The sequence below is a fragment of the Oncorhynchus masou genome, chromosome 23, assembly GCF_036934945.1.
Source record: "Oncorhynchus masou masou isolate Uvic2021 chromosome 23, UVic_Omas_1.1, whole genome shotgun sequence".
Taxonomy (NCBI): domain Eukaryota; kingdom Metazoa; phylum Chordata; class Actinopteri; order Salmoniformes; family Salmonidae; genus Oncorhynchus; species Oncorhynchus masou.
Window position 1 is genome coordinate 16,100,988 of NC_088234.1, and position 15,768 is coordinate 16,116,755.

General features: G+C 45.3%; 1 protein-coding gene across 1 annotated transcript; it reads right to left on the reverse strand.

The window, feature by feature from the left end:
- Positions 1 to 1,881: 1,881 nt before the first annotated feature.
- Positions 1,882 to 7,377, reverse strand: LOC135510419 (protein mono-ADP-ribosyltransferase PARP14-like). Its single transcript, XM_064931313.1, has 6 exons — positions 6,960 to 7,377; positions 4,602 to 4,714; positions 2,780 to 4,258; positions 2,430 to 2,666; positions 2,125 to 2,350; positions 1,882 to 1,948 (listed from the first exon to the last, which is right to left on the reverse strand). The coding sequence occupies exons 1-5, from the start codon at positions 7,129 to 7,131 to the stop codon at positions 2,141 to 2,143; spliced, it is 2,211 nt and encodes a 736-aa protein (XP_064787385.1). The 5' UTR covers positions 7,132 to 7,377; the 3' UTR covers positions 1,882 to 1,948; positions 2,125 to 2,140.
- Positions 7,378 to 15,768: the final 8,391 nt, after the last annotated feature.

Below are 15,768 nucleotides of genomic sequence, written 5' to 3' on the forward strand. Positions count from 1 at the left end.
AATACATTTTCTTCATATCATAATGTTTATATAGACCTTCCTAAAATAAATAATAGGTTTATTGCTTTGGTGTATATTCAATTGATTTAAACTTTTTAAATGTAGATGTTCCAAAAGTGCACATCAGTGGCTTGTATGCAGCTGGTATGAGTGGAGGCATCCAAATGCTAAACGTGTTTATGTTAATTAATAGTCAATTACAGTGAGACCAGCAGTCTTTTGCATGACAATAACCGACTGACAACATTTCATGACTGCCACAGCCCTATGTGCTACCGTATCCCTCGATTTTTTACAAAACTATGAAATATATATATATATTTGGACAAGCAGCTACATATGTTGGACAAGCAGCTATTGTTCACTAGGAGCGCCGCCTCTGAATGAGCATTTCCTGTTTGCTTATGGCAGAGTACAGCTCACTGAGTGGGCCGGCAGGTCGCCTAGTGGTTAGAGTGTTGGGCCAGTAAATGAAAAGTTGCAAGATCGAATCCCTGAACTGACAAGGTAAAGATCTGTCGTTAACCCACCCCTAGGCCGTAATTGAAAATAAGATTTGCTCTTAACTGACTTGCCTAGTTAAATAAAAGGTTAAAAATATATATATAATAATAATATCTCATCTACTTAGAGTTACTGTCCCTTAGCAGAAGGTGTCCTGCATGGTCATGAAGACGCGTAGCTTCATGGTAGGCAGCATTGGCTGCTTTCTCTGCTGCCTCCTGTACTGTCTCTGCCTCCTCTGCTGCAGTAGCTCCTACTATCCCTCCTCTTACTGCTCCTGCTATTGCGGCCATCCCAACGAGAACTCCTGCAGCTATGCCTACCCCTGCACCTGTCTTTGAATCCCCTCTCATGGTCGCCCCGTTCTTTGCTACAAGTACTGGTCGTACTGCCTTTGTCATGACTGCTGGCCCTATTGTCATTGAACCTGCCATCTGACGTTTGACTAAATTAACCAGTGGTTTTGTAGCAAATGGAAGTGGGATCCCTATCACCAGTGCCACCCCAAGTAGAGCTCCTACCACTGCACCTGTTGCTATCCCTGACCATTTGATCAGGAGTTTCTTCCTCGCTCTTTTCTTGGCTTGTTTTCTCATCTCTTCCTCTGACATCTGGCCTTTTAACTCCTTCCGAAGACTCTCTATCTCTGCTTGTATTAATCTCTCTGCCTCTTGGAGCATCTCGTTGGTGTAGAACCCTCCTCCGTTATCTCTCACCATCTTCTCTATGGTGTTGAGTAACTCTGCTACTTGGTACTGGTTGCTGTACTGACCCTGCTGATTGGTGTTCCAGTATTTGTTGTCGATGACGTGACAGCGGCCTCCACATTTCTCCACAAGCTTGTTCAGTTCAGCATTCTGTTGGACAAACTTCTCAACGGTCAAACCATTGAGCTGGTCACCATGAGTGAAGAGGACTGTAGCATATTTGAAGGCCTCTGGTGAAAAATAAGTCTCGATTTTCGCTACGGCTTCGTTCTCGTGGACTGTGTACCGTTCAACTTTCAGTACAATGAGAAAGGCATGCGGCCCTGGAGCACATTCTGTTATACATTTAACTATTTTACGTTTCAGCTCCTCTTCAGGGATGGCAGTGTCAAAGAATCCAGGTGTGTCAATCAGGGTGATGTTTCTCCCTTTGATGTTCTCGGTATGAGCTTTACATTTCTGTGTTGAGGAGTTGGAGGAACTGTCTGAGAGGAACACATCATCTTGTCCGAAGATGGTGTTTCCAGCACTGCTTTTACCTCCTCCGGTTTTCCCCAGCAGCACAATCCTGATGTCTATAGGGAGGGTTCAGAATTATAACTTGAAATGGATCAATCATATAGTAATAATGTATTTGATTTAAAGGTGGGGGTGAAGTGTTGTAACTCACCTTGCTCTGGCCGAGTGCCTAATACGAACCCTCTGAGATGCAAAGCATTCTGGGCAGTCTGAAAAGCCTGTAGATAAGAACAAACAATACAACTGCAATGAAGGACTGTAACTGTTATTATTGAAAAAATCTATAATTATGGATATATGACAGTATTATTGAATGGCTTGGCTGAAACAGTGAAGTTAAAGGATTTTTCCCCCAATGCATTGAGTAAGCCTTTTTTCAAAGGTCTCTGCTCACCTTGGTAGAATCTCTGTCATTTGGATGGACAATGATGCGGACAAGGAAGGGGGGTTCTGCTCGCTCGGTTCTGCTCATACGTACGGATCTCTTCTAGCAGAACCTGTGTTACCACATTGTCAGGGAACTGGAGAACCACACCAGTTCCAACTAAAGGGAAGGCAACGGAACGGAAGCCCCGGTTCTCACAAGAGGTCAAAATTTTCCTCACACCCTGCCTCAGAGCCTGAGAGAGGACCAGAGGTCAAGTGTTAATGGAGGTTCAAAGGTTACAGCACACACACACACACACACACAAGACCCACCTGTACTGCTGGTCCTTGGGGGTTGTTGTCCCAGTGTGCACAGCTGAGAAAGAAGACACAGCCAGAGCTGAGACCAGACAGTCCCTCCACCAGGACGTTGTTACCAGGTGCAGTCCGTCCCCCTGATTTCCTCGCAAACGCTTTCATCAGCCCTGGTCCAGCTGCCTCCAACAACGCATTACCAACACGGGAAGAGAGAGGGTCACTGCCAAGCATGGGGGACACCAGGGCATCCACCTTCAGAGAAAAAGAGATGGAAAAAAAGAGAGAACATTGAGTCAGTATGAAGTCAACCTAATTCACAGAATGTTGTTGAATCAAGGCTGCAGCCATGTCAGTGTGTCTCTCACCTCCTGTTTCTCTATGGTTCCCTGGATGATCTCCACCTGGACACAGACCTCTGGAGCAGCTGGTCCCCTGGTGGAGGCAGCAGTGGTGTCTCTCTGAGGAGCATGTGTAGTGGTAGTGGTGGTGCTGGACTCTACCTCCCATCCAGGAAACTCCCTCTTCCCCTCTAACAGCCTATCACAGGCCTCCTGCATGGCTTTCACTGCCTCTCCACTCACATCAATCAGAGTGACCTTGGTAAGGATGTGCTGTTTCCTCCCAAAGTCCCTCACTGCAGAGACTATGGCCTCAGAGCACACCTTCAGAGAAACGCCCAATATTCCCGAGCTGATGCAGGGCATGGCCAGGGTCTGGAGTTCCATGGTCTCTGCCAGATCCAGGACTGCCTTTACTGTCTTCTCCAGCAGAGGGCGCTCATTCCTACCTACGCTGCCCCCTACTGGTCCCACTGCATGCAGCAGCATCTTACAAAGCAGATTCCCTCCTGTAGTCTCTACCACTGTACCTGTGGGCACTCTCCCTATCTGCCTAACCAGATCTCTGCTGGCTTGCTGTACCTCAGGCCCCCCCGCCTGGCTCAGAGCTGCAGCCACACCCTCAGCATGATCCAGGTCCTCATTGGCTGCGTTCACCAGCGCATCTGCCTGTTCCTTGGTGATGTCACCTTGACAAACAACTACCTGCAGTCCCAGACGGAGGCGATAGCTGGTGGCTGCGACCATCTCCTCCTGTATAGAGCCGGTTCCTACTTCGCTGACTACGCCATCCTGATTCTGTTGATGGTGTCTCACGACTCTTACACTGGACCTGCCCATCAGAAAGACCCCAATCTCCTCCCTCAGCTCCTGAACCTCCTTCATGTGGCCCAGCAGCAGCACTCTACACCCAGGACCATACCTGGCTACCACCCTGCATCTGCTCTGGTTCATCTCCTTCACCTTCGTCTCAAGCTTAGACTTCAGTTCAGCCAGGAGGGCATCGTTGGGCACGTCAATCTTCTCCTCCCCAAACTCCCTCAGCAGATCCTTCTCAGCCTGGTCCAGTTTCCCAGAGGAGAGGGAGAACAGACGGAGCTCTGTGTCCCCCAGCTCTACCTCCACATGGAGTCCCAACCCCAGGAGACTGCTCAGGTTCCCAGGCCTCCCATACTCATCCCTCAGGAAGGACAGGAGGTGGAGGGACACCTCAGGCACCACCCGCTCCAGCACCAGAGAGATTTTATCTGTAACTAACTGTCTGGCTGCCTGGACTTCATTTGCATAGCCGTGCAGCACCAGCTGAGCTGAGTCACCGCGTGTCACGTTCACCCCTGGAACAACCTCAACTAGATCCTTCTCTATCACTTCACCTAGAAGAAGGAGCTGGACCTGTCCCAGATGACAGGTGGTGCTGATCTTCTCCTGCTTCCCTGTGCTCAGACGATGGAGTACATGTTCTTGACCACCTGGTGGCGATGTCTCGACCGGGAGGGAGTGGTGACTCTAGATTTGGAAAACAAGTGAGTCATTGCAGGGTAATTTCACTGTGGTCATGACAACAATATTTTATTATCTTTCTATGTATTATTGCAGTTCAACAGTACCACTGCTTCTGGGATATCTGATGATTCTCCATTCTAGCGTGGAGGTATTTTTTAGCTAACTTTAACATGGTTATATTTAGTTAAAATGACTATATTCCCTCAATATTACAAAACGATACATTTATACCTCACAAACTGGCAAACATCCAAGTGTGGGCTAACAGTGCAAATACAACAACAGTGCATTGTCGTCATGGTGATATGTGACTCTGTTTTGGTGTGTCTGTATAGTCTGGCCTCACCTGACTGCTGAATGTTGTGGGTGGAGGCTCCTGGCTGCCTCTCAGAGTGAGGAAGAGAGGTCCTCCAGGCATCTCCAACACATGATTAGGTTTCTGAAGTACCCTCTCCTGGACTGGAAGAGATAGAGTCATAATGAGTTGTTGTTGTCATGTAGTACTAGTAATAACAATACCAACAATAATAATAAGTTGTACTATATATTAAGCCTTTTGCATTCACTCCAGGACTTGAAGAGTTAAAGGCTACATAGAGTTGTGCTATAATCTATTAAGTAATATACTGTATGTATATGTACAGTGCATTGCGAAAGTATTCGGCCCCCTTGAACTTTGCGACCTTTTGCCACATTTCAGGCTTCAAATATAAAGATATAAAACAGTATTTTTTTTGTGAAGAATCAACAACAAGTGGGACACAATCATGAAGTGGAACGACATTTATTGGATATTTAAAACTTTTTTAACAAATCAAAAACTGAAAAAATGGGCGTGCAAAATTATTCAGCCCCTTTACTTTCAGTGCAGCAAACTCTCTCCAGAAGTTCAGTGAGGATCTCTGAATGATCCAATGTTGACCTAAATGACTAAAGATGATAAATACAATCCACCTGTGTGTAATCAAGTCTCTGTATAAATGCACCTGCACTGTGATAGTCTCAGTTGTCCGTTAAAAGCGCAGAGAGTATCATGAAGAACAAGGAACACACCAGGCAGGTCCGAGATACTGTTGTGAAGAAGTTTAAAGCCGGATTTGGATACAAAAAGATTTCCCAAGCAGCACTGTGCAAGCGATAATATTGAAATGGAAGGAGTATCCGACCACTGCAAATGTACCAAGACCTGGCCGTCCCTCTAAACTTTCAGCTCATTCAAGGAGAAGACTGATCAGAGATACAGCCAAGAGGCCCATGATCACTCTGGATGAACTGCAGAGATCTACAGCTGAGGTGGGAGACTCTGTCCATAGGACAACAATCAGTCGTATATTGCACAAATCTGGCCTTTATGGAAGAGTGGCAAGAAGAAAGCCATTTCTTAAAGATATCCATAAAAAGTGTCATTTAAAGTTTGCCACAAGCCACCTGGGAGACACATCAAACATGTGGAAGAAGGTGCTCTGGTCAGATGAAACCAAAATTGAACTTTTTGGCAACAATGCAAAACGTTATGTTTGGCGTGAAAGCAACACAGCTCATCACCCTGAACACACCATACCCACTGTCAAACATGGTGGTGGCAGCATCATGGTTTGGGCCTGATTTTCTTCAGCAGGGACAGGGAAGATGGTTAAAATTGATGGGAAGATGGATGGAGCCAAATACAGGACCATTCTGGAAGAAAACCTGATGGAGTCTGCAAAAGACCTGAGACTGGGACGGAGATTTGTCTTCCAACAAGACAATGATCCAAAACATAAAGCAAAATCTACAATGGAATGGTTCAAAAATAAACATATCCAGGTGTTAGAATGGCCAAGTCAAAGTCCAGACCTGAATCCAATCGAGAATCTGTGGAAAGAACTGAAAACTGATGTTCACAAATGCTCTCCATCCAACCTCACTGAGCTCGAGCTGTTTTGCAAGGAGGAATGGGAAAAAAATTCAGTCTCTCGATGTGCAAAACTGATAGAGACATACCCCAAGCGACTTACAGCTGTAATCGCAGCAAAAGGTGGCGCTACAAAGTATTAACTTAAGGGGGCTGAATAATTTTGCAAGCCCAATTTTTCAGTTTTTGATTTGTTAAAAAAAATTGAAATATCCAATAAATGTCATTCCACTTCATGATTGTGTCCCACTTGTTGTTGATTCTTCACAAAAAAATACAGTTTTATATCTTTATGTTTGAAGCCTGAAATGTGGCAAAAGGTCGCAAAGTTCAAGGGTGCCGAATACTTTCGCAAGGCACTGTATATCTATAAAGTTATTAATTAATATACAGTATGTATATGTATAGTTATTAAATCGTCTTAAAAGTTATTAAAATAACAACTTTCTCCCTTTTTAGATTGATAAAGCACTGTAGAATTAATCAATATAATGAAAAGCCAAAGTAAATCATTTGCGCATGACTGTCTGCATAAGCGTAGCCTGGCTATGGTAAAGTGAAACTTAAGCCGATACCAGATTTATTTGTTGTGTATGTCTGAAAAACATTCAGATTCAACAAATACTACTACAAATACTACTTTAAATATTATTGTTTTACCCAAGTGTCGCCCTATTCAAATAATACATATTAAACATGTAAAATAACATATTGAAAAACAAACGTTCACTTATGAACGACTTTGGCAAGACTTGGCTATATGGTAATATCGCACTCCATTTCAATCACTTAGCCTAAACATTTTCGTACCTGTCTGGTCAATAAATGCGATCTTGTAGACTTTGTCACCAACTGATTCTACTGGTCCACAATCTCCGCCACCGGATTTACGTTTAATTCCAAAGTACCTTTTTATCATATTTTTCTGTGATGGGACCAGAGTCTGGCACTCGAAGAAAACAGGGTATTTGAAAACTTCCATATTATGAAATAACCTGGCTATTATTTGTCGTTGATCCTATTAGAAAGAGCAAATCAGTCGATCGAGGAGAATACGTAGACGACACTACATGCACGCTCGGACTCCTATATTTTGATCATATTTGCCTGAACTTTAGATATGGTCCGCCCTGGCCCAAAAATATACGTCTGTTATTGGTCCAGATTTTGTCAGTCCAGACCATCCCCAAATCAACTTCCGTGGATTTGTGGCACTCTTGAGGGGATTCGATTAATATGTCCCGGGCGCCAAGGTATGTGTGTTTTGCAGCGGGTGCAAGTAGATTGATCATAGGGAAATTGTTAGGATTGTAAGAAAAGCGATCCGTGAAACATGAAACGTAACCGTTAAACTACATTTGTAAACGTACAAACCCTATGTTACGACTATGAATGAACAGTTACACGTTAAATTCTTACTTTATGTATGCCTTTACTCGTTTACATATATTTTTTATATGTACAAACTTGTCAGGAATGTGGTATCAGCAAAGAACATGAACCGAAAGTAGCTTGTCGAAATTAGATAGTATCTCGAGCCCAAACGTGAGTGTTGCTTTGCAACTTCCGGTTTCATTTCTCCCAAAAAGTCAAGGGCTGCGCAAAAAAGTCCAAGTATCCCTGAATGCAGTGTGCAGTTCGGCTGGCTCAATGTGGGCGAAATCAGACGTTTGACTCCGCACACTTCTGACCCCGCCCATCGTTTTTTTTTTTTTTGTCCATCTGAGGTTTGACAGTCACACATGGAATACAAACACACACATTTGTGCAAGGCACACGTTGAATACAAAACACACGACTTGTTATGTGTGTCATGTACTGTTAAAATTGTGTTGATAAATGTTATAACTTTGTAATGATATTATTTAATTGAGCATATATACACAGTTACTACCTATCCAGATTTCTAATGCCGTTTACTTTCCTCATGAGAAAGAAGACAGACTACACCATATAGACGTACTGACACGCTGTATATGCTCCCTACATTACGTTAGACCGCCTCCAGTAAAGAGATCAGAGACGCGGGGGACTTCTATGTCATGTTTACTAAACAGCAGAACACAATTAACCCAGCAGAGAAAAACAAGGCTTGACACTCCTCAAAAATGGCTTCACTTCTGCTCCTCCAGAATACACTCCTTTTCTTGTTGTCAACTGCCTCCACATAGAACATCTCATCATCTCTCTGTAAGTGGAACGAGAACATGAAGGGTTCCTAGAGGATAATATGTTCCTCTTCATCCTGGCCATCATACAACCGTAGTTCTTTAAGGGTCGTAATGCGGTCTTCCCCGTCCATCCCAATTACACTAGGAAGGTAAACGGTGCCTTTAAATTTTGGGAGTTTGCACCACCTAGATGCCTCTAGATGCCTCTAGATGCCTATTCGGTTCCGGGTTGGAGCGAGCGGTCGCATCTACACTTCGGTCCGCAGGTAGTATAACTTTTCATTACATTTCCATTACATTTCATTATAGTACAACGGTTTGATTTGTCTAATCTTAGCAATATCTTCTTAGCTAGCTACATAGCCGTCTTTGTATCAAAGATAATTGCGTAATTATCGAATTTCGTCGTCCTAACGTAGTCTACACTGCTATCTGCCCAGCAGCTAGCTAACGTCTACCGTCTACTAGCACTGTAGAAACTATTACACTCAACTGAACGACTCGATTAGTGTAGTGTTAGCTAGCTACATAGTTGTCTTTGCTGTCTTCTTATCCAAGATAATTGTGTAGTTTAGAGTGTGTAGACTTAGAGTGATTATCTTAATTTACCGAGGTTAGCTAGCCAGCTATTTGTCGTCCTTAACGTAGGAGATACTGCTAGCTAGCTAGCCAACAGCTAGCCAACGTCTACCGAATTAAACTTCAACAACCCGGTCAGCATTCCGCTTCGCTCCACAGGTAGTATCACATTTTCATTTCACTTCATTACAGTACAACGGTTTGATTTGTTTGATCGTAGCTAGCTAGCTACATAGCCGTCTTTGTATCTAAGACAATTGTGTAGTCTAGAGCGATTTTCTAGGTTAGCTAGCCAGCTATTGTCGTTCTTTTAACGTAACGTAACGTAATCAACACTGCTAGCTAGCCAGCTAGCCCCCGAATAGCAGCACTGTAGAAACTATTACACTCGACGGAACGACTTGATTAGTGTAGTGTCAACAACGCAGCCACTGCCAGCTAGCCTACTCCAGCAGTACTGTATCATTTCAATCATTTTAGTCAATAAGATTCTTGCTACGTAAGCTTAACTTTCTGAACATTCGAGACGTGTAGTCCACTTGTCATTCCAATCTCCTTTGCATTAGCGTAGCCTCTTCTGTAGCCTGTCAACTATGTGTCTATCTATCCCTGTTCTCACCTCTCTGCACAGACCATACAAACGCTCCACACCGCGTGGCCGCGGCCACCCTAATCTGGTGGTCCCAGCGCGCACGACCCACGTGGAGTTCCAGGTCTCCGGTAGCCTCTGGAACTGCCGATCTGCGGCCAACAAGGCAGAGTTCATCTCAGCCTATGCCTCCCTCCAGTCCCTTGACTTCTTGGCACTGACGGAAACATGGATCACCACAGATAACACTGCTACTCCTACTGCTCTCTCTTCGTCCGCCCACGTGTTCTCGTACACCCCGAGAGCTTCTGGTCAGCGGGGTGGTGGCACCGGGATCCTCATCTCTCCCAAGTGGTCATTCTCTCTTTCTCCCCTTACCCATCTGTCTATCGCCTCCTTTGAATTCCATGCTGTCACAGTTACCAGCCCTTTCAAGCTTAACATCCTTATCATTTATCGCCCTCCAGGTTCCCTCGGAGAGTTCATCAATGAGCTTGATGCCTTGATAAGCTCCTTTCCTGAGGACGGCTCACCTCTCACAGTCCTGGGCGACTTTAACCTCCCCACGTCTACCTTTGACTCATTCCCCTCTGCCTCCTTCTTTCCACTCCTCTCCTCTTTTGACCTCACCCTCTCACCTTCCCCCCCTACTCACAAGGCAGGCAATACACTCGACCTCATCTTTACTAGATGCTGTTCTTCCACTAACCTCATTGCAACTCCCCTCCAAGTCTCCGACCACTACCTTTTCCCTCTCGCTCTCATCCAACACTTCCCACACTGCCCCTACTCGGATGGTATCGCGCCGTCCCAACCTTCGCTCTCTCTCCCCCGCTACTCTCTCCTCTTCCATCCTATCATCTCTTCCCTCTGCTCATACCTTCTCCAACCTATCTCCTGATTCTGCCTCCTCAACCCTCCTCTCTTCCCTTTCTGCATCCTTTGACTCTCTATGTCCCCTATCCTCCAGGCCGGCTCGGTCCTCCCCTCCCGCTCCGTGGCTCGACGACTCATTGCGAGCTCACAGAACAGTGCTCCGGGCAGCCGAGCGGAAATGGAGGAAAACTCGCCTCCCTGCGGACCTGGCATCCTTTCACTCCCTCCTCTCTACATTTTCCTCCTCTGTCTCTGCTGCTAAAGCCACTTTCTACCACTCTAAATTCCAAGCATCTGCCTCTAACCCTAGGAAGCTCTTTGCCACCTTCTCCTCCCTCCTGAATCCTCCTCCCCCCCCCCCCCCTCCTCCCTCTCTGCAGATGACTTCGTCAACCATTTTGAAAAGAAGGTCGACGACATCCGATCCTCGTTTGCTAAGTCAAACGACACCGCTGGTTCTGCTCACACTGCCCTACCCTGTGCTCTGACCTCTTTCTCCCCTCTCTCTCCAGATGAAATCTCGCTTCTTGTGACGGCCGGCCGCCCAACAACCTGCCCGCTTGACCCTATCCCCTCCTCTCTTCTCCAGACCATTTCCGGAGACCTTCTCCCTTACGTCACCTTGCTCATCAACTCATCCCTGACCGCTGGCTACGTCCCTTCCCTCTTCAAGAGAGCGAGAGTTGCACCCCTTCTGAAAAAACCTACACTCGATCCCTCTGATGTCAACAACTACAGACCAGTATCCCTTCTTTCTTTTCTCTCCAAAACTCTTGAACGTGCCGTCCTTGGCCAGCTCTCCCGCTATCTCTCTCAGAATGAACTTCTTGATCCAAATCAGTCAGGTTTCAAGACTAGTCATTCAACTGAGACTGCTCTTCTCTGTATCACGGAGGCGCTCCGCACTGCTAAAGCTAACTCTCTCTCCTCTGCTCTCATCCTTCTAGACCTATCGGCTGCCTTCGATACTGTGAACCATCAGATCCTCCTCTCCACCCTCTCCGAGTTGGGCATCTCCGGCGCGGCCCACGCTTGGATTGCGTCCTACCTGACAGGTCGCTCCTACCAGGTGGTGTGGCGAGAATCTGTCTCCTCGCCACGCGCTCTCACCACTGGTGTCCCCCAGGGCTCTGTTCTAGGCCCTCTCCTATTCTCGCTATACACCAAGTCACTTGGCTCTGTCATAACCTCACATGGTCTCTCCTATCATTGCTATGCAGACGACACACAATTAATCTTCTCCTTTCCCCCTTCTGATGACCAGGTGGCGAATCGCATCTCTGCATGTCTGGCAGACATATCAGTGTGGATGACGGATCACCACCTCAAGCTGAACCTCGGCAAGACGGAGCTGCTCTTCCTCCCGGGGAAGGACTGCCCGTTCCATGATCTCGCCATCACGGTTGACAACTCCATTGTGTCCTCCTCCCAGAGCGCTAAGAACCTTGGCGTGATCCTGGACAACACCCTGTCGTTCTCAACCAACATCAAGGCGGTGGCCCGTTCCTGTAGGTTCATGCTCTACAACATCCGCAGAGTACGACCCTGCCTCACACAGGAAGCGGCGCAAGTCCTAATCCAGGCACTTGTCATCTCCCGTCTGGATTACTGCAACTCGCTGTTGGCTGGGCTCCCTGCCTGTGCCATTAAACCCCTACAACTCATCCAGAACGCCGCAGCCCGTCTGGTGTTCAACCTTCCCAAGTTCTCTCACGTCACCCCGCTCCTCCGCTCTCTCCACTGGCTTCCAGTTGAAGCTCGCATCCGCTACAAGACCATGGTGCTTGCCTACGGAGCTGTGAGGGGAACGGCACCGCAGTACCTCCAGGCTCTGATCAGGCCCTACACCCAAACAAGGGCACTGCGTTCATCCACCTCTGGCCTGCTCGCCTCCCTACCACTGAGGAAGTACAGTTCCCGCTCAGCCCAGTCAAAACTGTTTGCTGCTCTGGCCCCCCAATGGTGGAACAAACTCCCTCGCGACGCCAGGACAGCGGAGTCAATCACCACCTTCCGGAGACACCTGAAACCCCACCTCTTCAAGGAATACCTAGGATAGGATAAAGTAATCCTTCTCGCCCCCCCCTTAAATGATTTAGATGCACTATTGTAAAGTGGCTGTTCCACTGGATGTCAGAAGGTGAATTCACCAATTTGTAAGTCGCTCTGGATAAGAGCGTCTGCTAAATGACTTAAATGTAAATGTAAATGTCCCTTAGAAGAACATCTGCTTCCTTGAAGAATAAATATTAAGAGTAGTGCCTCATTGGGTGATCAAGTCAAATTACACCCCACTTTCACAATACCACCATGCAAAGTAAAAGCCACTATTACTAAAGGGGTTTTCAGTGATATCTATAACTACTCATCAAGTAATCACAACTATTATATATTGCCATGCGTCAAGCCTTCAGCATTACACACAGTAGACTACATACCCAGTTCACAGCTCCCAGTTGGCCGTGCATTTTGTTTTCAGTATCGTCTAGACAGAAAACAGATTGTTGTCATTACGTAATGTCAGGGAACCTCTAGGGATGTGTATACAATAATGCACCTTACTTTAGCTAATAGCCCATACAGTACCTGATCCTACAGAGCTGGATGCTGATGTGACATGCTGTGACTTCTTGGGGGGGGGGGGGGTCTTCTACATCATCCTGAAATATATTGGAGGGGTGGTTTAAGTCTTTAAGCATTGGTTTAAGACTATATCACTCATCATACGAGGGGGGTTAAGTCTTTAAGCATTGGTTTAAGACTATATCACTCATCATACGAGGGGGGTTAAGTCTTTAAGCATATGTTTAAGACTATATCACTCATCATACGAGGGGGTTAAGTCTTTAAGCATTGGTTTAAGACTATACCACTCATCATACGAGGGGGGTTAAGTCTTTAAGCATTGGTTTAAGACTATACCACTCATCATACGAGGGGGGTTAAGTCTTTAAGCATTGGTTTAAGACTATACCACTCATCATACGAGGGGGGGGTTAAGTCTTTAAGCATTGGTTTAAGACTATATCACTCATCATACGAGGGGGGTTAAGTCTTTAAGCATTGGTTTAAGACTATATCACTCATCATACGAGGGGGGTTAAGTCTTTAAGCATTGGTTTAAGACTATATCACTCATCATACGAGGGGGGGTTAAGTCTTTAAGCATATGTTTAAGACTATATCACTCATCATACGAGGGGGGTTAAGTCTTTAAGCATTGGTTTAAGACTATATCACTCATCATACGAGGGGGGTTAAGTCTTTAAGCATATGTTTAAGACTATACCGCTCATCATATATATATATATATATATATATATATATATATATATATATAGCAATGAAATCAAATATTTTAAAAAATCAAATGAATACTATGCAACCATTCAAAAAAATGCATTAGCATGAGAATATACAGTGGGGAGAACAAGTATTTGATACACTGCTGATTTTGCAGGTTTTCCTACTTACAAAGCATGTAGAGTTCTGTCATTTTTATCATCGGTACACTTCAACTGTGAGAGACAGAATCTAAAACAAAAATCCAGAAAATCACATTGTATGATTTTTAAGTAATTCATTTGCATTTTATTGCATGACATAAGTATTTGATACATAAGAAAAGCATAACTTAATATTTGGTACAGAAAATGTTGTTTGCAATTACAGAGATCATATGTTTCCTGTAGTTCTTGACCAGGTTTACACACACTGCAGCAGGGATTTTGGCCCACTCCTCCATACAGACCTTCTCCAGATCCTTCAGGTTTCGAGGCTGCCACTGGACAATACGGACTTTCAGCTCCCTCCAAAGATTTTCTATTGGGTTCAGGTCTGGAGACTGGCTAGGCCACTCCAGGACCTTGAGATGCTTCTTACGGAGCCACTCCTTAGTTGCCCTGGCTGTGTGTTTCAGGTCGTTGTCATGCTGGAAGACCCGGCCACGACCCATCTTCAATGCTCTTACTGAGGGAAGAAGGTTGTTGGTCAAGATCTCGCAATACATGGCCTCATCCATCCTCCCCTCAATACGGTGCAGTTGTCCTGTCCCCTTTGCAGAAACGCATCCCCAAAGAATGATGTTTTCACCTCCATGCTTCACGGTTGGGATGGTGTTCTTGGGGTTGTACTCATCCTTCTTCTTCCTCCAAACATGGCGAGTGGAGTTTAGACCAAGAAGCTCTATTTTTGTCTCATCAGGCCACAAGACCTTCTCCCATTCCTCCTCTGGATCATCCAGATGGTCATTGGCAAACTTCAGACGGGCCTGGACATGCACTGGCTTGAGCAGGGGGACCTTGTGTGCGTTGCAGGATTTGAATCCATGACAGCGTAGTGTGTTACTAATGGTTTTCTTTGAGACTGTGGTCCCAGCTCTCTTCAGGTCATTGACCAGGTCCTGCCGTTTAGTTCTGGGCTGATCCCTCACCTTCCATAATATGCACTCTACACACACGCACACCAACTCGCATACAATCATAATTTACGCTGCCTTTTACTCTGTTTATCATATATCCTGATGCCTCGTCACCTTACCACTATACATATCTCCCTCTATCACTCCAGTATCACTGCACATTCTAAATATGGTACTGGAACTGACTGACCCTTTATATAGTACGATTCATTACTTTCTCCTGTTCCTCTAATTTCTTATTTTTATTTATTGTGTGTTTTTGTTCTAACTTCTGATATTTTTAGTATTACATTACTGCATTGTTGGGTTTAGAGCTTGCAAGAAAGACATTTCAACTTGAAACTTCATTGGCAATAATGTGTAATTTCTGTCTTAAAACAGTATTATCTCTGTCCCTGTAGTAAATGTAGCATTGAAAGGAGTGGCCACCCAGTCATCAACAGATTGGTATTGCATAGCTCAAAATGCCATTGATGGGAACAGAGAATCAGACGGTCACAAAGGATCTTGCACCCACACTGCATATGACACCAAACCCTGGTGGAGAGTGGACCTGCTGGATCTGTACAGAGTGACAGCTGTCAGCATCACCAACAGAGGAGATGTTGTTCCTGAGAGACTTGATGGTGCTGAGATCCGCATCGGTAACTCACTGGAGAACAACGGCATCAACAACCCCAGGTCACATATAGATAAATAAAAACAACATATACATTTTTATTTATCTCTTGAATCTATTAGGATACATTGGTCTTCATCCATACTTCTGTTGCTACTCTGTGGCTATATATTTAACAGACTGATGATAGAATTCTACATGGTACGTACACTCTAGAGCGTCCTCATTCATTCATTCACACTCTCTCTCTTTCTCTTTTTCTCTCGCTCTCTCTCTCTCTTTCAGATGTTTTGTCATATCCCTCATCCAAGCAGGAGAGACCAAAACTGTCCAGTGTAATGAGATGGAGGGTCGCTACGTTGTTG

Coding starts and splice junctions, on each gene's coding strand:
- LOC135510419 (XM_064931313.1), bottom strand. CDS start 7,131: ATGGAAGTTTTCAAATACCCTGTTTTCTTCGAGTGCCAGACTCTGGTC. Junction 4,715..6,959: donor CGCATTTATTGACCAGACAG/GTACGAAAATGT, acceptor TATCTCTTCCAG/TCCAGGAGAGGGTACTTCAG. Junction 4,259..4,601: donor CCACAACATTCAGCAGTCAG/GTGAGGCCAGAC, acceptor TTCCAAATCTAG/AGTCACCACTCCCTCCCGGT.